This window comes from Triturus cristatus, chromosome 4_1, assembly GCF_964204655.1.
Source record: "Triturus cristatus chromosome 4_1, aTriCri1.1, whole genome shotgun sequence".
In the NCBI taxonomy this organism is placed as follows: domain Eukaryota; kingdom Metazoa; phylum Chordata; class Amphibia; order Caudata; family Salamandridae; genus Triturus; species Triturus cristatus.
The window spans coordinates 567,780,025-567,806,683 of NC_140585.1; the positions used below are offsets into that span (position 1 = coordinate 567,780,025).

Genomic DNA, 26,659 nt, shown 5'->3' on the forward strand with positions numbered 1-26,659 from the left:
TGCCCTGCACTGCGATACACCTGAGTGCCTTTTAAATGCCATACACTACATCTAATAAGGGCAGCAGGATTCTGGGATACTGAATCCATTCCACAGAAACAACAGAAATTGAGGTAAAGTGCATTCCACGCTGTGGCACACCTCAGTGCCTTTGAAGTATTAAGCCCCACCTTCAATTAGAGCTGCATGATTCTGGGCTATTGACACCAGTGCACTGAAACCTCAAGAATCCAGGTAATGTGTTTTTCCCTGGCTGCTTTCTATTTTGAACCGTCTGATTTGACATCACACTTTCTCACCCTTGCACACCTTCTCCCTTCTGCTCCATCTCCTTCACACCCTTGCACACAATGATCCCATCCTCTGCTCTCCTGCATCCAATCTCCCTAGCCTCTTGTATTTCCCTGCACAAACTTTAGAGTTGGCTTCCAGGCTGTCATCAGGTGCTTCTCTCAGCTTATACTGTTAGTGACAGTAAATAACACTGGTGGTGTGGGGGTGTCTGTGTGGTAGGCGAAATAGATACATTTCCCTGATATATAGTGAGAAACAATACAGGAGAAAAAAAAAAGAATGACTGGTGGACCACAATAATATAGCATCCCACCCAGAATCCAAGCTTGAATGTCAAGCAGACGCACTTTTAGAAAAATGATCCCTGCCAGGCAGGTAGAGGTCTTTAAATACAGTGGGCCACCACTATAAAGGTATAGGTGAGGCCTTATCGTGACCCAGCAGCATAGTTGATCCCCTTTAAAAGGATGAATGAGGGGGGCATGGCTTGGTAAGTCATCATAGTGGACGCCATCTGATCGAGCTCCATCCCACCAAGCCCTAAATCTGGCATCATCCGCAACAATTATCCCTAGGGCAGACCAGATGACACTTACCGCAGTCCACTCATTGTGGGGGAATCAATGCAGCTGACGTGTATGCTTATTACTCCACCTCTCACTTAGTCAATATTAATTAGTGGTGGTATGGTGCGCAGACAGATCCGGTGTTTGCAGTTTAGAGACGAGAGTTTAATCCCAGATTTTGTTGGACCTTCTGTACAGGCAGACAAACCTGGATCACCTACCTCCTGCGTGTAGAGTGGTAATACAATTATGGCATTACAGAGTTAGCAGGAAGGGTTGGAGAGGGCGACTGACACAGACAACCCCGCTCTGGCACAGAACCTACCTACGACTGGTCAGCACACTACCAGGATTTCATGCATGGGACTTTATTGGGATCCCTACACTAGGTGACATAACACAGGGAACGGTTCTTAACCCCTTCGGTGCTCATGACGGAATGGTTCCGTCATGACCCACGGTTGAGCTGTGCTCATGACGGAACCATTCCGTCATGACCACGCCCGCGCAAGATTCCGTCAGCACAGCGGCGGAATCTGCGCAGCATCGAAGGGGTTAAGTCCTCTCAACAACTACAAACAGGCTAACATTTCCACCACTGCCAATTCTATAAATATTTACAGCTTATGCATGCACTGACACCGTATATTTGCTGGAGTTTCACCGACTGGAGGGGCATTTGTTGATGGAAGATCTGGGCACCCACAAAACTAGACAAATTTACCAAGCACTAATCACAAATAATCATACTACATTAGACACACTACACACGACATGGGAAGCGGACATTCCAGATCTCACAGATGACGACTGGACTGAGGCCCTGTCAAGTCTCAGTGGCGCCACTATCGCAACACGATACAGCCTTATCCAGTTTAACTATGTGCAAATAGCATACTAAATGAGGTCCCACCTCTGGCATATGGGCGTTGTTCTGTCCTGCACCTGCCTCAGATATGGGGAAGAGGATGGGACTTTTCTACATACAGTATGGAGCTGTAGGGCACTTCAGCCCTTTTGGTGGAAGGTGACCTCTTGTCTAGAACAGGTCCTATCCTGGCGACTTGCCCTGGATCCCAAATTGTTCCCATTATACAGCACAGATGGGATTGGGGGAAACAGATATAATCAACACCTCTTTTTCTTGTGGCTCACATTGGCTAATGGGACATAGCCCAGCACTGGAAGGGGACCCTCCCACCATTTGTGGGTGGTTGGAAACGTGCCATGGACAAATGCATAGGGACGGAAATAGCAGTGTTCTGGGCGCGGGGCTGCCCACAGAAACATAATAAGATCTAGTCATGCTGGGCAGAATACAGGGGTATAGACCTGCCCCCTGCACAATCCCCAGCATCCTCCATCGAGCAGTAAATACACTCACACAGCCACAGACATTCCCATGACTAGCGGACCCTGCCACCCGAACAAACTTGACATCTATTCTTCACGGGGTGGGGTAAGGTGCATTGCCTGTGCCAGAGTTGCCTTAGTAGTTTCCCTTTATGCCTTTGCTGATGTTTTGAAATATCAGTAAAAGATTCTAATTTGATGCATGTGATGGGCCACCCTGGCCGTGATGTACCGCCAAAAATATTAATAAAATTTGTTATAAAATAAAAAAGGCCTGAAATGTGTTTTTAGAAAACAAGATGTATTACCTGTGCAAAGTCCTTATGGTTTATCAACACAAATGACTGTTTCAACTGGGTAATAATGGGGAAAATCTATTTTACCCACTTGTCGCTGCTTGTATAGTAAGGGATGGAAAAAATATGATTTATTCGTTAGGGTAAAAATTAGATATTCACATTTTTGTTTAATCTGCATAATAACAAATAAGGTAAGTACTTTAACTATTTTCTCTTCCAATCTTCAAATGTGAACTTTGTGATGGGATCTCAGGCAAGTGTAGCCTATATCTTCTCACAGAAGAAGCAAACGAATTGAGACATTTCTTTCAAAAAAGGTTATTCCAAAACATTATTTCGTTTGTTAAAATCCAAGGACTCCATGGACTTCCAGGTAGGCATCAGATGGCAAGCAAACTTCCACTGCTTCTTCTTCTTGTATCCTCCAAATCTAGTAGTAGTCTGAGTTCCAGAGGTGGACCTACCAGATATAACAGTAACTCAGCCTTCAAGCTCCTGATCCACGCACACAAGGCACTCCACAAAACCGGCCCAGCCTATCTCAACAGTCGACTCTCCTTCTACGTACCCAACAGGAAACTCCGCTCTGCTGACCACGCCCTGGCCACGGTCCCACGCATCCGGAGAACTACTTCTGGAGGCAGATCCTTCTCCCATCGCACCACCAGGACCTGGAACACCCTCCCCCTCCACCTGCGACAAACTGAAGACCTGCTGACCTTCACGAGACAACTCAAGACCTGGCTCTTCGACCAATAGCAGCATCACCCCTCCGCCCAGCACCTTGAAACCCTCCCGGGTATGTAGTGCGCTTTACAAATTATGTGATTGATTGATTGATTGATTGATTGATTGATTGATTGATTGATTGACACGGATCCTTTAGCCCATCTTCACTAGGTTCCCGCACTGTGCCTCTGCTAACATTTCATCATTCTTCTAACTTATAGTATAGTTAAGGATTCTTAGAAAGCCCTTATCTAGATATGTACTAAGGTGACAAAAGTGTTGTTAGCGATCTTGCAGCACTCCCATGCAAAGAAACCAGAGAAAAACCACACACCCAAAAAGGCGCAGTGGCAAAAGAATCACAGTCCAAAGTAATCTTCCCTATTAAAATTAGGTCCTTATCTCTCTCACCAGGAGAAAACTTATTCTGTCTCTGTTTTCCTGCCACTACCCTGGGTGAGGGTGCTAGCCTAATTTGGAACAGACTAGTATCAAAGACAATCCCACACTCTATCTCAGATTTCACATAAACAACAAAACCTGCTATTTCTTTGTGTGGCTATTCATTATCATTTTTTCTCCTGTCCTATCACATTTCTTCAGACAAGTGTGTGTTGAAACTCTGTGCTCTTCCTTTTAGGAACCTTTCAACTCCAGCACAGAAGAATCCCATGGACTGTCTTTGTTCTCCAAAAAGAAACTGAGAGGATCACTGGGAAAACTAATTACAGTCAATGTAGGAAGAGGACACCTGGCAGAGCCAGCACACGTGGCTACAATGGCACTAGGTGCTGGCAGATTTGATATTGATGTTAGTGTTGAAATCTCTCTATAGGTAGCCTTTCGTAATCATCTTTGGGAGAGAACGATTGCACAATCAGTCAGATTAAAGTGATGGCCATCATGTGGAGTATTTTGCTGTTGACTGGGTGACTTGATGTTGGGAGAGGTAAGGAGATTTCTCTGAATGTTAGGAAAGATTAAATTGATTCGATGCTTTGGTGGTACATTATGTTTGTATGGTAAAAGATGTTGTGGCAGAGTGGGGGCCCCATCAAAACTAGCTTTAGTTCTCCTATGACCCAGCAGCCTGTCAGCCTCTGGAGCACCAGGTTAATGCATCCAAAGGCCTGCCTTCCTTAGAGAGGGCCTTCCAACATGGTCTTGCTTGCAAACACCGTGCGATGCATGGTGGTACTCAGCAGGAAAAATAATGAGCGGCCCTCACAAACAGGGAGACAGCGGACTGTGCAAAGGGGGCATTGGCATTTTGTTTGCAGAAATAAATCCAAGAGTGTGGGGATTGTAAACAAAAAGAAAATGTCGACTGACTATCATGAAATGGTTAATGGTTGGCATTACTAGTTTGGCAAATGTGCATCGTCAATGCCAGCGAGAGCACTATTGCCAAAGATGACCCCGCCCATCACGGTCCGCCAGTAACAGCCAAAAGGACATTGTTAGCTTAGGCAAAGGGTCGTAAGATCCTTTGGACTGCAAGTGTTGTCTTATGCTGACGACACACAAATTATGGTGTCCATTACCCATAGCATCAGGGAATCTGCCGTGAATTTCAAAAACTGTATGCAGGCAGTCTCCTCCCGGATGGTTGAAAACTATCTTAAACTTAATGGGGGAAAAACGAGGTTTTGATCTTTGGTAACCAACATGGCATCTGGTCTGGTGGCCAGATACCCTTGGTGACTGTCCCTGCCCGGTATCCCATGGGAAAAATCCAGGGGTTATAGTGGACAATTCTCTCTCCCTGAGCTTGCAGGTCAGCAGAACAGTGTCCACCTGTTTTGGAATAATTAGGATCCTCAGAAAAATTTCCTAGTTCCTTTCGTTTGCCTCACGAAAGCAGGCAGTTATTGCCTTAGTGATGTCCAGACTGCACTATTGTAATGCCCTTTATTTGGGCATTAACAAAGGCTGGGTGCGACGTTGGCAGCTGGTGCAGAATGCTGCAGCTAGGCTGGTGATGGACCTTCCAAATTACGACTCAGTCTTGGCATCCCTCATCACTTTGTACTGGCTCCCTCTGGATCGAAGAATTCTGTTCAAAACTCTATGCTTGACCCACAATGCTTACTATGGCCTAGGCCCTGAGGCTATTAAAGCAATGTCCCAGCAATATGTTCCGACTAGGCAGCTTAGGTTGGCAAGTCTCGAGGTTTAAAAAGGCTAGATGGGGAGGCAGGAGTTTTTCCATTGCCGCTGCCAGGCTGTGGAATTCCCTCCCCGATGATCTCTCTGAACTAGTGTCACACTCCCTCTTCCATAAGGCCTTGAAGACCTGGCTCCTTACACAGACATCAGTTTGAGCATACTATCTTAGTACTGCATAACAGTCCCTGCTGCAGCGCCTTGATGCCCTTAGGCTAAGTTAGCTCTTTAGAAAACTAATATTCATTCATTCATTCCATGCAGATTGTGGAGCGAGAATGGATGCTCAGTTTGGACAAAGACTTGTCCACGGAACTGTCCACCAGGGTGCAACAAAAACAAGCAAGCTTTGACAAAAGAAACTCTTGGAGGTGAAGCAGGAGGAACTTTTTCAAAACATATTGAGAAAGAATGCAGCCGAAAACGTTATGTGAGGCCTAGTATTAGCGGAATTACACGTTGTCTATATTTCTTGTACCACAAGCAGTTGTTTGACACAAATTACAAACTAGAAAATTGTCAAAGCATTGTAATTATAGCTTTGGGAGCTAGGTCTGTGCCCTGCTGCCAAACCACCTAGACCTATAATGTATAGACCAATTAATAAAATCGTTAAAATGATAAATCTAAAATGCATAGTTTGTTTAGCCTTCGCATCTAGGTCATGGTATATAAGTATATGTGTAATACCTTTTTTATCAGTTTTATCACCTAATTAATGCACTTTGTTAATGACAGTGTTCATTATTAAAGCAAAAGGTAAGCTGCATTGTATACATGGGCGCATTTAAAAACCAGCCATTCTACTTAAAAAATTGCCACGGACTATTTTTGTGTCCTCAGTCAAAGTCTTTCCCGACATTTTCTGCTGTATTTAAACCAGTGTAAAACAGCATGCTTTTGTAGTATGCCGGTGTCATATTCTACCTTTGCTGCACTTAATTAGCAATTACATGCACAACAGCTTCATTTAAACTATAAATAACATATATAACATTTTCCCTTAAAATTGGCACCTTCTGTTATATCGTAATTTTGCAATTACGCCCTGCCTGGTAGAGTGTCTGAGGTATCCACTTGTCTGCATGATACTTGTATTGTAACACAGTGGCAAATAGCCTGCAATCATTCACTTCACATGTGATTACGCTTGGACCATTGTCAAAGAAAAAGTGAACTGGAGCATTGATTTTCCAATCAGGAAACATTATGTTTAATAGGCCCTGCTGCTGTCAAGACACACTCTCTTAAACAACTCACTGTACCAACATTACTGCAATGAACAACTGGCAAAATTGGACTGTTTTTAAAGAGGCTTACTTGAAACGTGTCCTGCCACTGGTGCATTTCTTGAAATCTCTCTGCTTCTTTAGCAAGGCGCTGGAAGAAGAAATCAATTACACAATTAGATTTTTTCTGTCCCAAATAATATATTTTCAAACTTATTCGCTTATAATATTTTACATATGTAAGAAAGTGGACAAAATAACGTGAACATAGTATAAATCCCTAGCAATTAAAATGTTGCTGCAATTAACAAATACTATTTCCGAAGTCCTATTAACCTTGATGTTGTGTACTTGAAAATGAAATACTTCTGCAAGTTGGGTTACCAGGTCATGGATGTCAGTGTGGTTAGGGCACCCTGTTTTACTGCCATGGGCTTTCCTTTTAAAATCATTGTCATCCAGTGCTGCAGTCCCATTTCTTTAATAGTAGCAATAGAAAACTAGGCTTCAAAGACCTCTCACCACATAAACAAGGGACCAGTGAGTGCATTTTTGCTCTCCAGGATCTCTTCGCGAACCTTTCTATAATGCAAGTTGCCTAGGCAGAGGGTGCATAGTTCGTGCCTGTGAAATTCTAAGTGAGTGTTCTTGCGTTTACATGGTAGCTCATGTACTGGACCCTCACTGCACCAGTGTGTGACTTAACTTGGCTGCATGGCCAGTGGGTTTAATAACAAGCATTGGCATAGCCAATAGGTCTCGCCTTTGGGACCTTATAAGTGTTTAGCTATGCAACAGTTGCATAACTAAACACTTATAAGGTCCCAAAAGCGAGACCTATTGGATATGCCAAGCGGCTGCACGGCCGCGAAAGTGATCGCGATGGCGATCAAACATCAAAGCGGCCGCTAAAGTAAAAGTAATCGCGGTAAAAGTGGTGCGTGCGCCTGCGCCTGCGCACATGCACTGTAGCTCTAGGCTGGCCTGGTAGCACTTTTTGGAGCCCTCTCAATAAGTCTCGCCAGACCAGCGCATGCGCTGGGTCAGGCGAGACCTAAAAAGGGAACAAAGGAGCACAAAACTCAGCCCACATTACCATCGTACTGTGCCCAGTGTTGTCTTTCACTCTCTGGGCTGAGGGGTGAGTGTTTGAAAAGTTTCAGCGCTCCGTCCATCATCTCGTTGTGTTTGCTTTGTTCGCCCTAAGTTGGCAGGGTATGCCCAGAAGTGGGTCCCTTGCTCACTTTGCCACTTGATTCAAGCTAGCCTGGCTGATGAGGGCTGTTAGCCCGAAACCGGTCCCAGGATGCTTGTTTCCGGTCCAGGGAAGACATGGCTTGGCAGTTCGGGCTGAACTATTCTCATGAGGCACAGGGTCAAGACTGATTTGTATTTAGCTGTGTCTGAACTATGGTGGCAAAGTGAGCTAAAGAATGATGATGGATTCAACCTAGACCTGTGACTGGGGGTGAGTGTTTGAAAAGTTTCAGCAGTCCGTCCATCATCTCCTTGTGTTTGCTCACTGAGTTAATAACACAAGCTGCAAAATCTGGCATTTATGAAGCAAGCAGTGTTAAAAAGGAATGACCACATTATCCAAAAAAAAATGGAACAGGCATTATACATAAGAGTAAAACTACACACAAATGCACACGGAAAGCCTATACAACTGAAGGAGCCACTACCCTAAGGATTGATCAAGATCAGCATTTAAGGATATATAATATCCAACGTGCAGGAAGCACTGTGCAGGTGAAACCATGTTGAAGCTGTGTTCACGGCATGGGGCCAATTCAGCGAAACAAAGAGTCTGCCAAACAAATGATAAATACAATCACGATGTAAGTGGACATGTACGAAGGGCAGTCGCCACAAAGAGAAAAAAACACACCTACAGGTGGGAAAAAGAGCAGCGTTTGACCAATAAGAAGACAGGAATGCAGAAAGTCACAAGAAGAAACAAATGGTAAGTGGTGGGTGTGGCCTAAGTGCCCCAACCAGATAAAGCATGCCTCGCTGAGCAGCGCATGCGCTGCTATGTTTGACCTAAAAAGTAGTATGATGCAGCAAGGACTGACCGCGTCATAGCGTTTTTGTCTTCACTTTCAGCCATGCTGCCCAACAGCGGCCGTGCTGTACAACATGGCTAAAGACATTGACAATGCCAGCAGCTCTTGGATAGGCAAGACCTACTGGCTTTCCTAATGCTTGTTAATTGGAAGTTAAAATAAGGTGGCATGAATGGCTAAGGTTAGATTAGGCGTTGGTCTAAACAACTGTCTCAATAGAGATCTACCATCATGTCCCACAGAAATAAAGAACACACATGGTCGCCTTTTCTGCCCTCATCATACTGCATCTTTAGTTGATCGACTGATTTAGACACATGGAGAGAGCTGTTGAATGAAATAGGGGCGAGGATGTAGCCTTAGGGCTAGAGCGGTCGACCTCGAAGCTGGGGAACCGGGTTCGAGTCTCGGCAATGACGCCCAACATCCTGTGATTCTGGACAAATCACTTAATCTCCCCGTGCCTAACAAAAATCAATGGTGCTCATGTAAAGCGCTCTGATACCCGATGTCTTGGGTCTAGTTTGCGCTATATAAAACTAAAAAAAAAAAATTGTGGTGCATTCCCTGCAAAGCAGGGCTATGTGGAGATGGTGTTTAGGGGAAATTATTGTTGCAAGCGAATGTGCCGGGACAGCACGTGAGAGAAGCTAGCACCAGGAGCAGATTATCTGTAGTTTCGTGCCAGACACAAAGCCCTGTATTAGAGGAATTTCAACAGCTGACCAACGCAGTTTTTTTGTCCTACTCACAATACAAGACTCACAAAGCTCCACAAGTCCAGGAAAAAGGTACAAATGAAAGCATACTTCCCCCTGATGCATGGCTGAAACTTAAAAGGAAAAAAAGCTCTGTCATGCTGCCGGTGCTAGTCGCATTATAGCGCTTTTTTAAGTCATATGTGCATTAGTTAAACATTGAGGGGATGGGGTAAAAGCGATATGACGGACGTGTCCAGCACTGATGCATCATAGTACTTTTAATGTTTATTACAGAAGAAGGGCAGGTTGGCAGGTAACAGGGAGGAAACATTTTGTGGGGGGGAGGGGTGCTGGAAACCCAAACAGAGACAACGATGGGAGGGTGGGGTAGGGGCAAACAAGAACATGGAAATCAATGGAAGGAAATGGGTGGAAGCCAGCAGCGCAAACAAGGGAATGGCATGGAGGAATGGGAAGTAAACAAGGGGGCCTGCTGAAAAAGCTGCACTCTGAGAGAGTGCTTAAAGCAAAAGAAAAATGTAGCGCCTAAAAATGTGAGCAGTGGAAGGTCACAAGTAATGTGTCCATGCTAAAGGAGAGTGGGACAGCCCATAACAAATGCAGCATAGATGGATACACTTTATTCCTTATTTATTGCAGCTGGAGACAGACGCTGTGTATCTCCTCCATTCTCTGGCATAACTGACATCTTTTAAAATAACATTTCCTTACCACCCTAGAACACTGCTCCGCTAACCGCACAGTGCCACTACATCACATTACTACATTTCTCCCTCAACCCTCTTTTTTAACATAACATAAAAAGAAGGAATTGACAAGAAGAGAGAATAAAAGAGATAAAGAAAAAATGCTATTGCAATAGTTATATATATATATATATATAAGTTTAGCAATGTTCAATCAATCGATCAGGCTTTCTTGGAGTTCTTTCTGATTTTCTGTGCATTTGTTCATCTTGTTGAACAGTCAACGGCATGCTTTCATGCCTATTACGTGGCTTAAGTTTCTTGCTGAACGTGCCGATCAGTTCACTGCATTCACGCATGGGGCTTCACCATCCTCGTCGCCATTGTGACAGCCCATAACATATGCAGCATAGTCGGATACACTTCCTACTTTATTTATTGGAGCTGGAGGCAGATGCTGTGTTTCTCCTCCATTCCCTGGCATAGCTGACATCATATTTTAAAATAACCTTTTCCTTCTGCCCTAGAACACTTCTCCTTTAATCATTCTGCGTGACATCACAGTGCCATTACATCACATTTCTACATCCTCCAAGAAGAAGGAAGCCAAAGGCAGCTGACCAATGAGAATCAATCAAATACGAGTGACAATAAAGCCATCCATAGGCAAGTAATATTTGGTCTCCAAACCCACAGACAGAAAACATGTCTGAAAGAGACAGCGCCTGCGCTGTCTATGCATCACGTAAGAAGGGCCACCTCAAGGAAGCCTTTTCCCAATGTCCAAAAGCAGATCATCATCTATCGATGATCCCTGCAGCATAGTGTGAAGGACTTCCTCAGCATCTGTGATGAGTAAAGAAGGTCTACAAAGCGAAGCACGTTTGAAAGTGACCGCTGGCTGGAATCCCCGCTCACGGTTCGATTAGTGCATGTGCCAAATCAAATAACAATATGCATGCGTACACACACAAGCATAGAATGCATAGACAAACATTAAACAGGGCAATCACCACAGCACCCTAACTGCTCAAAGAATGACAACCACAATGTTACTCGATGGGGCTCCTGGCTCCCAAGGACTCATCAAAAAATTGGAACGCATAACAGCCACGTTGAATTTATGAATGGTGCAATAGACAGTGGCATCAATGCACCAAATTGGCACATAACATAATAAATAAAATAATACAAATAATGAACTTAATGGGTTATGGCACATGAAAGTCGACTGTAAGTATAAATTGTGATTAGTAATTTATTTATTTTATTTATTTATGTAGTTTGTAGAGCGCACAGCTACCCCCAAGGGGGTGTCCCGGCGCTAGAACCTGAACCTCCAGGTGAGGAGAAAAGGGCAGGGAGGGAAACAGCAGGATAAGAATCAGAGTCCAGAAAAGAGCCAGGTTTTGAGTCTGGCCCGGAAGATGGATTCAGAAGGACAGAATCTAAGATCGATTGGCAGAGCGTTCCACAATTTTGCCGCGATAACACTGAACCCTCTGCCACCCATTCTAGTGAGTCTAAAACGGGGAGAGATCAGAAGGCGGAGGTCATTGGATCTCAGGGATCTGATGGAACGGGATATTGAGACACGTTTTTTCAAGTAGTTGGGTCCGAGGCCATTGATGGCTCGGTAGGCGAGGGTAAGGATCTTGAACTGGATACGGCAAGCCACCGGTAGCCAGTGAAGTTCCTTACGATAAGCGGAGACTGATTGACGGTAGGGGATATTACCAATCAATCTGGCCGCCGCATTCTGGACAATCTGAAGCCGGTCTATCAGATATTGGGGGGCACCAGCATAAAGGCTGTTGGCATAGTCCAGGTGAGACGTGATGAGGGCATGGGTAACTGTACGGCGGGAGTCCAGAGGGAGATAGGGAAGTATCTTTTTAATCATGCGCAACTTCAGGAAGCAGGCAGAGGTCACTTTATTGACCTGAGTTTTGCATGAGAGGGAGTCGTCAAACTGAAATCCCAGGTTACGAGCAGAGTGAATGGGAGAGGGAGCAGGATCAAGTGCCGTGGGCCACCACCAAGAGGAAGGGATGGGATTTTTCTGGTTAAAAAACAGCACCTCTGTCTTGTCTGCATTGAGTCTGAGGTGGTTATCAGTCATCCAGACACTGATGATGTTGAGGCACTGGCGGAAGCTGGTGAACGCGGAGTCCGAGTGGTCTCTGAAGGAAAACATCAGCTGAGTATCGTCAGCATAAGAGACCACCCTGACTCCGCAGGACTCCACAACGTCGGCCAGTGGGGCAAGATAGATGTTAAAAAATAGAGGGCTGAGTGCAGAGCCCTGTGGCACACCGCATGACAAGGGTTTATCCTCCGATTTGAAAGGCCGCAACAACACCCTCTGACTTCTTCCTAAAAGGAAGGACTTGATCCAGCTAAAGGCAGTGCCGCCAATGCCTATCTGTTTGAGTCGGTCAAGGAGGATGAGGTGGGAGACAGTATCAAATGCAGCGGACAGGTCGAGGAGGACCAGCATAGCCTCCTCGCCCCTGTCCACGCATTCCCGGATCGTTTCCGATACTTCCAGCAATGCCGTCTCTGTGCTGAATCCCGCCCGAAATCCGGATTGCGAGTCGTGCAGTAGAGAGTTGCTTTCCAAATACTCCGTAAGTTGCAGCTGTACGGCTTTTTCCAGGACCTTTGCGGGTTTAGGAAGAAGGGAAATGGGGCGGTAGTTGGCGAAGATAGTGGGATCAGCATCAGCCTTTTTTAGGATGGGAATCACCAAAGCCTCCTTCCAAGTGGTAGGTAAGAAGCCATGGAGGAGGGAGGCGTTCCAGATGGAGAGGAAGGAGCAGGCTAACGAGGGAGCCAGTTCTCCCATAAGTTTAGCAGGGACAGGGTCCGAGGGGGCGCCAGATTTGCAGTGGGTGAGTAACCTAATAGCATCGTCCAGGGTGAGTTTATTGAAGGAGAGGAAGGACGGAGAGGCTGGGGGACTAGTGGAAGGAGGCAGGGAGGCTAGCCCTTTAGGGAAGGAGATACAGAGTTTGTTTATTTTTTCAAGGAAGTAGTCAGAGAGTCCCTCGCATAGGGCCTGACTCGCAGAGTTCTGAGTGGCCCTAGCCGGAGGATTAATGAAGTCTTTGACAATGGTGAAGAGGGTTTTTGACGAGTTTTTGGCATTAGCAATTTGAAGAGAGAAATGGTCTTTCATAGTGATTTTTTTTTGTTTGAGGAATTTTTTCAAAGCAGATTTGTAAGTAAGTTTAGCTTCAGGGTCATAGTTTAGTCTCCACTTACGTTCGAGTGCTTTGCATCTGCTTTTTTCCTCACGGAGGGAGGTGGAGAACCAGGGGGCGGAGGGGCGAGATCTAGTGGAGGCAATGATTTTCTGGGGAGCAATGGTGTCAATAGCTTTGATAAGGGCAGTGTTTAGCCTAGAGACATTTCCGTCAATATCAGTGGAGAGGTATTCCGTCTGGAAGTGGAATACCGGGTCCAAGGTGGCACATGTGACCTTATGCCACTTTCTTCCCAACTCCTTCCTGGGGGCCAGGGGGGTAGATTTCCGGCCTAGGGCAAGAGAGAAGGGGATAAGATAGTGGTCGGACCAAGTGAGGGGGAGGGGGGGGAGGACTGTGATAGTCGAAAAGTTGGCGAAAATAAGGTCCAAAGTGTGACCAGCCACATGAGTGGGACCGGTGACTAATTGTGTGAGGTTCAGACTATCCATGGTTTCCAACAGATTGTTCGCCTTCACGCAGAGAGGGTTATCTACGTGAAGGTTAAAGTCACCTAGGACTAGAAAATATTGGTGTTTAAGAGATAGGTCAGCCAGCTGGTGGGTAAGTGCAGTAAGAGAAGTGGAGGCGGCAGTTGGGGGGTTGTAGACTAAGATGCCAGCCAGTATAACTGCCGCGGAGTCAGATACAGAGAAGTACATGGCTTCAATTATACCGATGTTGGTAAGTTTGGTAATGGTCAGCTGAAGATGGGATTTGAGGATGACGGCTAGTCCGCCTCCAGATTTTCCTCCAGCCCGGTTGATGCATTTTATGTCGTAGCCTGGGGGGATGGCCAGATAGATATCCGGAGAGGAGGAATCAGTGATCCAGGACTCAGTGAGAAATAAAATATCCCACTCGTCAGAGGAAATTGACATCCAGATATCGTTGGCATGACGGGGGAGTGACCGGCAGTTGACCAGGCCTGCTTTCAGCGTCCGGTAGTGAGACGAAGAGAGCTGCGATGTGGGATAAGAAGGCAGACGAGGTAGGTAGGACGGGAGAGTGAAGTTACATTGAGGGCAACGGAAGGGAACTTTTTCCAAATGGTCAGGGTTGCAGAGGATAGTGGCCGAGCAGGGGGAGGAATTTAATAGATGTAATTGGGTGTTGGTCCAGCACGTGCGGGTAGAATCAGCGGAACTGGCAGGGGGTCTGGCCCTGGGCACGGTCCAGGCGCGGACGGGCGCAGACGGGCTTGCCTTAGGCGCGCCTTCGGCGCGCAAACGGCGCACCCGCTGCGCTCGTCCGCTGCGCTTCCTGCCCTGGCACATAATAAAGGAGAAGGAAGGGGCGTGGCCTCAAGGGGGCGTGGCTAGCTTGCACGCCTGCGATGGCGGCCGCTGGAAATGAGGCAAACAATTACCGCGACAGCGTTCAATCGGCTGCGTGGCAAAAAGGTAGGATGCAAATTTCGGTCAGCAGTGACAAGTTATTTCATCCACACAGTAAAATACAAAGTGTTGCAATTTTAAAAATAGCGCGTACCGCCAGAGCCCGGCTTCCGCCTCAGGTCTGGGATCTGATTCTGAGTGTCAGTTTCAGAGCGGCGCTTTATATATGACAGGGGGCGTGGCCTCAAGGGGGCGTGGCTAGCTTGCAGTAATTGGGAAGCTCAAGATGTTTGCTCATATGAAGATGTGGTTGTTAGTTCAACTCCACTGCATGAGCTGAAAAACAATGGTGTCTCTTCTATGTGAAAAACGGCATTGCAGGGACATCTTAATGATTTTGGGGGCACTGGACAAAATGTGTTTTGGGGGACCCTGTTCAGATCAGCTTTGAATTTATGATTCAGTTTCAGCTCTTTCATGTACCCTCTTCGGCCAGGTCACTGACAGTGCACATGCACACTCGTTCAATATTCAAGGATAGGGATGTGTGTTTTCAATATTGTAACACAGCAGCAACTCACTAATATTACTGAAAATCATCTCTGTGGCACCCTCCCATTTGCATATGTGAGACCCTGTTTGGATAAAAAATGTATCTTACGGATGTTGCATGAAACAAACACAACATCTGTCTGTAAAATGTCTGCAATGGACGCTCTCAGATTACCCAGATTAAAAATAATTTAAAAGAAAACGCTATTTCCAACAATCTGTTTAAGAATTATTCAAGGTCATCAGGACAAGACTCTCTGCAGAACAGAGATAACTATATAAGGGGGCCCCCTACAAGGATGGGGCCCTGGTCCAGAGCCCACTTTGCCCATGCCTTAAAACGTCCATGCGCATTCCTTGCAAATGAGGGCGCAAGAAAACATCTACTGAGTCCACAGCATTGATATTATGCGTCTCATGAAAGGAACTATTAAAAGCTTGACAGTGAATTTCTTCATGGCATTTAAAGAGTTGCTCCTATTGGAATTTGGGAAAGAGCAAGACTTACTTCAGAGTATAAAAGTTTACAGATATTGAATGCAGCCTGCCGGCTCTGGCTCTCTGGACTGAGTGTCGCCTGAAAGGTGCTGTCCCAAGGCCCAGCGTGAGCTTTGTTAAAGTGCAAAAGAGCCGTCACGAGCGGTGGACAGAGAGACACCTCGGGCTGCGTTATCTGATCCGAGTCCTAGAGGCCCATTCAGCGCGCCCTTCCTCCTGGGCATGGCTCTCTTCCCTCGTTCCCTCCGAGCAGAGACAGCTGACAGCTGATAAGCAAGCGCCACAAACATATCACTGATATATATACACAATACAGAAGAGGTACTTCCTCCATTCTTATAAAATGGCGTTTAGCCTTTGAAATATAACCCAGACGCCTCCTCAATCAAAGGAGGTGTTATCGAATGGAGCCCAGATGTTCATGGGGACATCACAACATTCCCATGGATGTGTTTGTATTTTACACTTTATATGTGTGAGCAAATGTTTAATCGCCTACACGACATCTAATAAAACTCTTTACAATAATGAATTGTTCACAGAATTCTTTTTTTTTGGGGGGGGGGGGCAGGCAGGATGCTTAGGGTGTGAAATGTGATGCAACAAGACGCAGAAAGTAGTCATGTCAGCAATTATGACATGCTAAGAATTGTTACGACACGCAAGACAATATAGATTTATAAATGTACAATTTATTCTCACAATACAAAAGGTAAAAAAACAATGATGGATGTTTGAAATCAACTCTAGAGGACTTGTTTTTACTTCACATATAACACATATAACATGCCAGATTATCAGGATGGCACAAAAGGCCAACAAACACGCATTTTGCTTTTCAGTTTTGTGTTAAGGAAACGTAAATTTCAAAGAATATATTTTGATGTTCAATATCATGATTTATAGCACCAGCAGATTTTATTTTCTGAAATTGCTTGAAACATTGTGCGGGGGGGCAATAATTTAGTTCAAATTGTACTGTGAGGTAGAGCCCAATGTTATGGTATTGTTTGTCTTTGAAGGACAAAGAAGGTAAATAGTGATTCATGCCATTGCTAGAAACAGATGGATCGTGTCTAAATATGTAGTTCAGGGTGGGGGCAACGCAGAAAAGAAATGAGGCCAACTGTAGCTTTTAAAATGCATGTAATAAACATGTCAGGAAAACACCATAGTTTCAATGTTGACACTCTATGATACAGGGCAAAGCATGATCTTACCAGTAACCTGTGTGAACTGGAATCAATAGAATCATCCTCTAGGAGCAAGTTGAGCGATCAACAGAATGCTGAATGAGAAGAGGTTTGGTAACAATATTATTTATGAGGTCATACGACTGAGAACCACAACCTAATTAGTAATGATGCCATAGATATCCCCCTTTGCTATTCAGGAACCCAGGAACTCATTTACAAAAAAATGACACAGCGAGGCGCCGCAAGCCATTTTGCTGCACCGAGCAGCGTCTTTTTCAAAGCAAAGAGATGCATCGTATTAACAAGAATATGACACATCCATTCGCTTTTCCCTGCCCTGGCGCACAATAGACTGCCATGCACTAGTGCAGGCCCCCTTCCTGCACAAAAACAATCATTGATGGCAATTTCTTCTTTTGATGCATACTGTAGAATGCAGTAGAAAGAGGAAAACATGAGTACCAATGATAGTATTTTTCTTCTTTGCACCACGCAGGATTCTGACGCATTCAGAGCTTTGTGAATCTGGGAACGCCCACAGCAACACTCATGGAATGCCCCTTTCACACAGAGTAATGCGTGAAAGGGGCCATATTTACAAGGCTATGAAAAGCCATGCAGGGTGACTTTAAATGGCCTTGTAAATATGAGCAGGCACTGGGCCGTCCAAAAAAGTGACACCCTGATGGTGCAATGACCTTGAAAATGAGTCCCTGAGTTTCAAGAAAAGTAATTGCCATATACAGAGCAACAATGTGGTGTATGAGAGGATGGGTGAGAGGACAGAAAGGAAGAGATGGTAAAGGTAAGGTATGCTGTGAGGAGTGCACTTTATTGACACTCCAACACCCTTTTCAGTACTATTGGCTGAAGACAATGGCAATCAGAGACTTCAGCTGTGAATACATTATGTTTTAGATTTTTTTCTGAGGAGTGACCGAGAGAGTGTTGTTTATATTCTCTAAGAGCTATCACCGACAGTCAAACACTGGTAGCTTACAGCAAGGCATACACACACACATGCAGCTGACTAGAAGAGTGCAATGTGCAACTAAGGGAGCAAGGTTGTAATATTTTCTAGAGACTTGCAGATTGTAGTCGTACCAACAGAGCAGTGGGTAGCATTGAGGGCATGCAGCAAAATCCCTATAAGCAGGTAATGAAGATCCTGGAGATGCTGAGAGCCACACTCCAGTTTCCTCTGGCCATTCACTGCTCCAGTGGTCATGCGTTGTACACGTTGGAGTGCTCCGAGGATGCTTGTGGGGGAATCAACATGGAAAGAGCTTATATAAACTAATTGAAAGGCTGTGTGGTGAGGGATCACTGGAAAACTGCCCTTGGAAAAATGAAATGTCAGAAAAGTTTCAAGCAGGCCTCGACTATCAGGCCATTAAGCATAGAAAAAAAAACACTCACCCAAAAAGGCACAGTGGCAAAGGAATCATATTCCAAATTGGGATTTCTACTCTCAAGAGATTTCTGCTTCTCTGAGAATTGAATCCTCATGGAAACACAATTTTCAAGCACAAGTACAATAACAGCTTGATGGTGAGTGAATTTCGAGCATGACCACCCAATTTGAACTCATCATTCTGAAGCGGTCCCCACTATTTCCTACTTAGTTTGGCTGGCAAGAGTATTACACAGTCTCACAACCCACAGGTTTTCTCCTAAAACATATACTTTTAGCTGATTGTCATATTTTACTTACCATTAAGGTAAGCAAAAGTAATGTGGAAGTTAAGTGGTTTAGGTGGGCTACAAGGTGTATTTACCCCACCCATTTTTTTTTTAGTTTTATAAAGCGCGAACTAGACCCAAAGGTATCAGAGCGCTTAACATGAGCACCAGTTGCGTTACAGATGGACACTATCATTTGGTTAGTCACAGGGAAATTAAGTGAATCGCCCAGAATCACAGGATGTAGAGCGTCCCTGCTGGGACTCAAACCGGGTCCCCTAGCTTCGTGGTTGACCCCTAGCCGTTAGGCCACATCCTCTCTCCCATATAAAGGATAAAAGTAATTTGCCCTGGAGGAAATCATTGTGCTCCGGCTGGGCTTCCATTCTTAAACCACCTCAGTGGCACTTGGCAAAAGAAAGGACTTTGCCAAGTAGGAAACCTACTTGTATATATTACATATGGCACACATAAGTGTGCCGTGTAAGCCTATGTGGCGGGTGCTCCATATATAAAAGTAGGGCATAGTAAATGTTAGGAAAACATATGCCTTCATAGCAAACAGTGGCAGAGCGCGGTTTGCCACAATGTTGAAGAAGCAACTTTTTCGATGTACATGCTGTATTTTGAATAAAAATAATTTTAGAACATCCTGATAGTGTATAAATATTTCATGTTTTGTTCCACTTGTTATTAAAGATGGAATCAACAGTGACATTTGCTTTTTGATGTTATGTTATGTTGATTGATAGCGCACTAATCAGACTGTTGTTAACTGTTGGGAACAGTTCAACCTGAACTGCCAAGCCAGGGTCACGTCTAGGTCCAACCTTGGTGGAACGGTGAGCAAAAAAACGATGCATTTAACCCAGATCCGTGACTGGGGGTGAATTTTTTACAGCGGTCACTACTGCGTCCTTCATTTTTTGTGTTGCTTCCTTATTTTTTTTGCCTTCATCTTATACCTGCAATCTAATGGGGTGCTTGTAATCCTTTATGGTGAGGACTACTAACCGGGTCGTAGAGAGAAAATGGTGATTCAGTGGCACCAAAATTAATATACAATTAGCTTCCATACATTATCATTTTGTGGAGCACCCTCTCAGACTGGTCTGTCCACATTACAGGTCCATAACGGGGCTCATTCAATATAGTATTTTGGACAAGTTTGCAAAAAGTGGTGATGATTCTACATACTTAAGCAGGTGGATGTTTGGTGGGACCAGAGTTGTTACAAGATATGTTGCTGTCCTAGGTAATGTGAATTTCCAATCAAACCCCAACCTGTCAGTTGGATAATCATTTCTGCTTTTTGTCCCAATACATTGCAGCCAGGCCGCGGTGCACTCTGTCTTGCCCGGGGCCCTCCCCAGTTTGGAGGCTAATTCTCTTTCACTGAATTGTATATTGCTTTTCTATGTTGAAAATAACAGGATAGATCCATGAAGGCAGAGCTGTTACATTCAGTGTTTTGTGCCATCAAGGGATAAGCATATATCATTAGTCTCACTAAGCTGCCCCAAGACAACGAAGGCAAAGTCACACCTTCGATAAAAATGGATATGCATTTCACATCAGATATGTGCTGAATTTCTTTGGCACAAATGTGGTTTGATGCATAATGGGACGTTCTATTGTTACTGCATACAAAGATGCAAAAACAAACCAAACCAAAGTCAATGGTGCCTTGACCTTGACTTTTTTTTGCCCACTCATAGCAGGACAGACGTGTGGGCACAATTTTGAGACGCAACGTCTCAAAATTGCGTATTGTTGGGGACGATACGCTGTGACTGCCGGCTGCGTTGGTTGGAAGACGTTTTACCACACCCCAGATATACTAAGTGGGAATAAAGCGTCGGCATACCCATATGGACATAATTTCACGATCAGCGATGATTGCACTGACGTGCACATCGCGCTGCCCAACACGCATCAGTTTATGTTGCTGGAGCTGCATGCGTTCATTCTACCGTACAGAACGCTGCAGCGACCATAACACCTCAAACATCGTCCAAGGGCGCCACCATGGTGTATCTGCAGCTCAGTTAACACATGTGGATACTGCCCCGCTGCCATGCATTTGTGAAGTGAAGCTCCAGAAATAGCACAGCTGCTGTCCCACAGGCATTACGGGAAGGGCAAGCAATTGCCGGAGGCAAGCAATACTACGCAGCAACCACATTAGCTCGTCATTTTGCTTTAAAATCGCCCCAGTTGCCTATCCACCAGAACTAACCGGGCACTTGTGTCCCGTGGCTCAATCGGGCTGCACTGCGGCCACTGAACATGCTGCCAGAAGCTCTTTGCACTACCTATGTGACACGAGGGAATAAAAGCCAACACTCCATTGCAATCCCCAAATATATGCATGTGCTATTGCTGGCTGTAGCCCATACTCTCACGGGATCGGCCACGCCTTGTGAGCCAAGTGCATCGTGAAACAAGCTGTGATAAGTGAGGAACTTAGTGAACCCTAGATACTACAGTGTACATCATCACTCAATTGCCAGGACACTGCTGTCATGGGTAAACCAGCCAAGCAACAACCAAAGATATATTTTGATGATCGACGCTCTGCCAAACAGACGACAGCTCATTCGGACACTGAGTTGGACTCGGAAGAAGCACAGCAACCTAAGATGGATGCCGCTCTACAAGCCATACAGCAGAGCCTCCAAGTTATTAATGATAAGCTCAATACACTCATGCAGAGAGTAGATAACATGTCCTCCAAGCTTGATAAACAGGGCAAGAGACTGATTGCAGCGGAAGCCCATATCTCGGCAGTGGAAGACGAACCTAGTACGATGACACGCAAATGTGAGGAGATTGAAAAGATCCTGGAAGTTATCAAACAGAAGAATGAAGATTTAGAAGCGAGATCCCGTTGAAATAATGTGCAAATAATAGGGATTCGAGAAAGTACCAACACTGGAAGATTGGAAACCTATGTGGAGGATATGTTGCGTGATATTTTTGGAACTGAAAACTTTTCCACCATGCTTATTATTGAGAGAGCCCATCGATCACTTGCACACGTGCCACCACCAGGAGAATCACCGAGGCCCATTATTGCGCGAGTACTTAACTACAGAGATAGAGACGTGATCTTACGCATAGCAAGGGAGAAAAGCAGATAAATTACAAAGGCAATAATATCTCCTTTTATCCGGATTTGACGATAGCAGTGCAGACGGCACGCAAAGACTTTAACTCAGCAAAAAAAAAACATTCTTGGGAATTGGAATACGCGATGCTGTACCCGGCGAAACTGCGCATCATGCACAAGGGGTGAACAAAAATGTGCCCAACGCCAAAGGCAGCAAAGGACTTTATCAACAAGATTATCTCCAGCCATAAGACACAACGCCGTGTGAACTCTGATCCAGACTCAGACTTATTGAACTATCGCTGGTGGTAAAGTATACAAGATGCTATGCAAGTGTGGTTGTATACAGAGACTATTGGTACTCTCTTGCATTCTTTTTTCATTGACTTAACATATATTGGGGACTAGTATCATCCTGTGCAATGGGGTGTACATAGTACACCAGTAAAGATCGCATATAATGTGGCCTCCTGTCCGCTGGCTGATATCAGATGAATCCATGCATTATAGTACATTATTGCGCATAGACCACATCTTTGCGAACGTGTACCAATTACATGTTAGACTGCAACTGCATGGATTTGATCCATTTATCTGTTCACAATATGGAAAGTATATATGTTCTGTTGAATCTATGTACGTTGCACCTGGCCTAGTATACGATGAAGGCGACTGATCTACTCTATTGGCCTGTTGCCAGCTCATTCAGGACGGTAGTACAGCACAGTACCGGTTCTGCTGCTTGCAAATTGGGACAGAGGTTAATTTCTTGTTTTTTGTGCTATGTAATACCTATACAATATAGCAAAATGTGGTATATACTACAAAGTAAGTTAAAACTCCACACTAGCAAGGCATATAGACCAAGGTTCTTGTACTCTACTGTGATTTATTTCACCTATATTGGATGTATTCAATGTACTAAACAAGTCAAATAAAACCCAACTACATCCGTGCGTACGGGTGTTGTGACGAGCACTCAGCGCCCTCCCGAGGGTGCTCCCCAAAACTGTTAGTGCAATGGCACAGTTGGTTATAAGGGTATGGCTTTGGCATGGTTGGGGTGCAGAAGTGGGTGGGGGGTTTGAAGATAGGTTTATTGTTAATTACGGGCTTCTACAAACGGAATAGTACATGCACAGTGCCACAACTCGTACATGTTTAGGTGTGATAATGGATTTGATGCACATTTCACCCCGTGAGAATCCACGGGACAATTATGTTATATTCTATCACATATATCCCCAAATGAAAATATTTCGATTCGTCACAACTTCGTTTCTTATGCTGGAACATCAGAAGGTTAAATAATCCTAAGAAAATACGACAAGTATTTGCATATCTCGATTGTCACCAAATTGACATCGCGATGTTGCAGGAATCTCACCTTGCAAAAATGACCAAGTGTCCATTAGGGAGTAAATGGGCCGAGACCGTTATATTGTCTTCATGTTCCAATTACTGAAGGGGTGTCATGCTCTTAGTGAAAAAGGGCATCCAATTCATCATCGATCACACCATAACTGACGATCAGGGCTGCTACATCATACTAACAGGACACATTCGAGGACACCATGCAGGCTTGATCAACACATATGGGCCAAACATAGATGATCCCGATTTTTTTCAGAACATATGGCGTACTCTTAAAGAATTACTTGACATAGAACTAATATGGCAAAAACAACAATTGATGGACAGAATGCAGAACAATGTCATACATTCACCCCAGTACAGAGATCTGGGCCTAAATCCATCGTTTTTTTGCTCACCATGCCTTTCCAGTTTGAACCCAGCCATATGCAAATCAGTCTTGACCCTGTGCCTCATGGGAACAGTCCAGCCCGAACTGCCAAGCCAGGTCCTCCCTGGACTGGAAACAAGCATCCTAGGACCGGTTTCGGAGTTTCACCCCTCTTCAGCCAGGATAGCTTGATTCCAGTGGCATGGAGAGCACGGGACCCACGTCTGGGCATACCCTTCCCACTCGGGGTGGCAAAAGCAAAAACAACAATTAATGGACAGAATGCAGAACAATGTCATACATTCACCCCAGTACAGAGATCTGGGCCTAAATCCATCGTTTTTTTGCTCACCATGCCTTTCCAGTTTGAACCCAGCCATATGCAAATCAGTCTTGACCCTGTGCCTCATGGGAACAGTCCAGCCCAAACTGCCAAACCAGGTCCTACCTGGACTGGAAACAAGCATCCTAGGACCGGTTTCGGGGTTTCACCCCTCTTCAGCCAGGATAGCTTGATTCCAGTGGCATGGAGAGCACAGGGTTTTTGCATAGAACTAATATGGGGCAGCGATTTCAACCTGTCCCTTGAGGAGTATTTAGATAGATCAGGGTCTACTAAAGAACCACACAAGCGGGCGGTCCAGGCGATTAAGGATGGTATGGCAGAATTTGACATTGTAGATATTTGGCGCCTGCGCAACCCACACCGTACAGAAGCCACACATCACTCCACATCTCACAACAACTGGTCGCGAATAGACCTCTAATTAGCAACAGAAAAAGTCGCCACATAGGCTAAAGATCTACAACACCGGCCGTAAACACTATCCGACCATAAACCTGTCCTTTTGGTGCTTAAAACTCCTTATTATGTCCCGCCACCATATATATGGTAGATTAAATGCTAAGTCGCTCTTAGACTCGTCCATTAGGATGGCTATTGTGGAATATTGTACATTGAACCAGCCCTCAGTCAATGACCTGAGTATACTATGGGAAGCCTTTAATGCAACTATAAGTGGCGTGTGTATTAGCACGACTGCGGGCATTCTGAAAGATATACGTCAACAACTCACACAACGTGAAACAAAGCTTAAGACGTTAGAACACGAATTCGAACGTATCCAAAACTCGGCTATACTGGGCGACATTCGGAACATAATATCTGAATAGCAAAATTTTGCTGAAGATTAACTTAAATATATCTCTAAGCGTAGTATTGCCCAGACTTACGGGGTGGGAGGTAGAAAGGGATAAGGATTAGCGCACAAGATATGTACCGGACGTACCACCCACACTGTATTCAAGATTAAAGATTGCTGTTGATATTGTGCTGTGTGTCCGTAATCCCGATGTTAATCTATCCCCCTTGATTAGGGAATATATCAAATTTGGAAGACACTCGGGACTCCAAATAAATTGGAGCAAATCAACAAATATCCCTTTACCAGATGCTACCAAACCCTGCCTGCCAGAATTCCCGTTGAAATGGCAGACAGATCCGATTAAATATTTGGGAATTTGGTATCACCGAAACCCCGAAGTGGTTATCCATGAGAATTATGGAACAGCCATTAGTAACCTTGAGGAGCAGATAGAGAGGTGGATAAAATTACCGCTCTCATTCACAGATCGAATGGCCGTTGTTAAGATGGTGATATTGGCAACATTTGTATACCTTTTCAATAACATACCCATCACACCACCATCGGCCATGTTTCGTAGATTGTCAGCCATGGTTACCCGATTTATTTGGGCTGGGAAGCAAGCACGCATCAAACTATATACACTTACATTGCCCTATTTGGAAGGTGGCTTTAAAGTTCCAGACTTCTTGCTTTATTACCTGTGTGCTCAAGCGCAATATGCGCACGACTGGTATAATCCGATTCGTTATTTACCGCACATGGCAGTTGAGGATGGTGACGCATCTCCAAAACTCCTACACAATATATTACCACACCCATGTGCCCATGTGAGTAGGCATGAGATAAACACGATTCGCACTACAAATCTTGCCTGGCAGAAGATGGGCAAACTGGGGAATAGATTGCCACTGTATGCGCCAACACCACCACTGCAGCACCACCCAGAGTTATCTGTAACACAAGACAAGGTGGGAATAGAACAACTCCAACGGGTGGGAATAGATACAATGGGAGATCTATACATTAACGGCACGTTTATAGACACTTATATCAGCAATCAAACGCTGCTTTTCAAATTTACATATCACAGACTACGAGTAGCCATCAAAAAGCTATACCCTTCGTTTCCACAAGAACCCCCCACAATACAGGCACTGCAATTGATAATCACAAATCCTCATAATATACATCTTGTCATGAAACTATATCTACTTCTTCAAGCAGACATTGGGGGACGGGCGTCCAAAGCATTAGACAGATGGAATACACAACTCGACACGCAACTTACAGAGGAGGAATGGCATACTAGCTGCTCTTTAATTGAAATGCTAACTCCAAATGGTAACTTGCGCATCATACATTATAGATATCTGCATCAAATTTACCACACACCTCTCAAGTTACACAAATGTGGGCTCCGACCCGATGCACGATGCCAAAGATGTGGTATTGTTAACACTGACTTTCTTTACTTGGCGTGACAATGTCCCCATATTAGAATATACTGGGAAAATGTTATGAAACTGTTGAGTGAAATGCTAGGGACGCCGATAAACTGTACGATTTGGATATGTCTACTTGGGCTAGTGTCCAATTTGCGATCACTCAAACGTAAATTTTGTATGATAGCATTGCTACTAGCGAAAAGGAGGGTGTCAATGTACTGGGGAGGAGGAGCTTCCTTCTGGATCTCGACCTAGGGACTTCTGGATAACATTGACAGACTATCTTCAAACTCATCAATGTGTAACTGCATCACCTGAGAAATGTACTGTTGTGAATTGACTAGATACACTGCGAAACTCTGAAATGTATTGAAATGATCATCATGATTCCGTGTTTTATGCCCGGTTTGTTTTGTCTTTTTGTATGATTTATATGAATACAATAAAAGCAACAAAAAAAAGCCTTGTATTTGCAGTCAGTATAGCCTAAAACACAGAAAGACCTCTTCACAAAAAGTAGGCACAGCATAGCTGTGAGAGCTCTATCAGCTTTTACATACTTTTCCTCCTTTCTGGAATACAC

General features: G+C 44.7%; 1 protein-coding gene across 8 annotated transcripts in view; it reads right to left on the reverse strand.

Moving 5' to 3' along the window:
* Positions 1-26,659, reverse strand: part of CACNA2D1 (calcium voltage-gated channel auxiliary subunit alpha2delta 1) — a 1,735,709-nt gene that overhangs the window by 937,822 nt on the left and 771,228 nt on the right. For all 8 annotated transcript variants that reach the window (XM_085652892.1, XM_085652894.1, XM_085652893.1 and 5 more), the window contains exon 4: positions 6,728-6,787. In XM_085652892.1, coding sequence (XP_085509018.1) covers positions 6,728-6,787 — 60 coding nt within the window. The remainder of the gene's footprint in view (positions 1-6,727; positions 6,788-26,659) is intronic.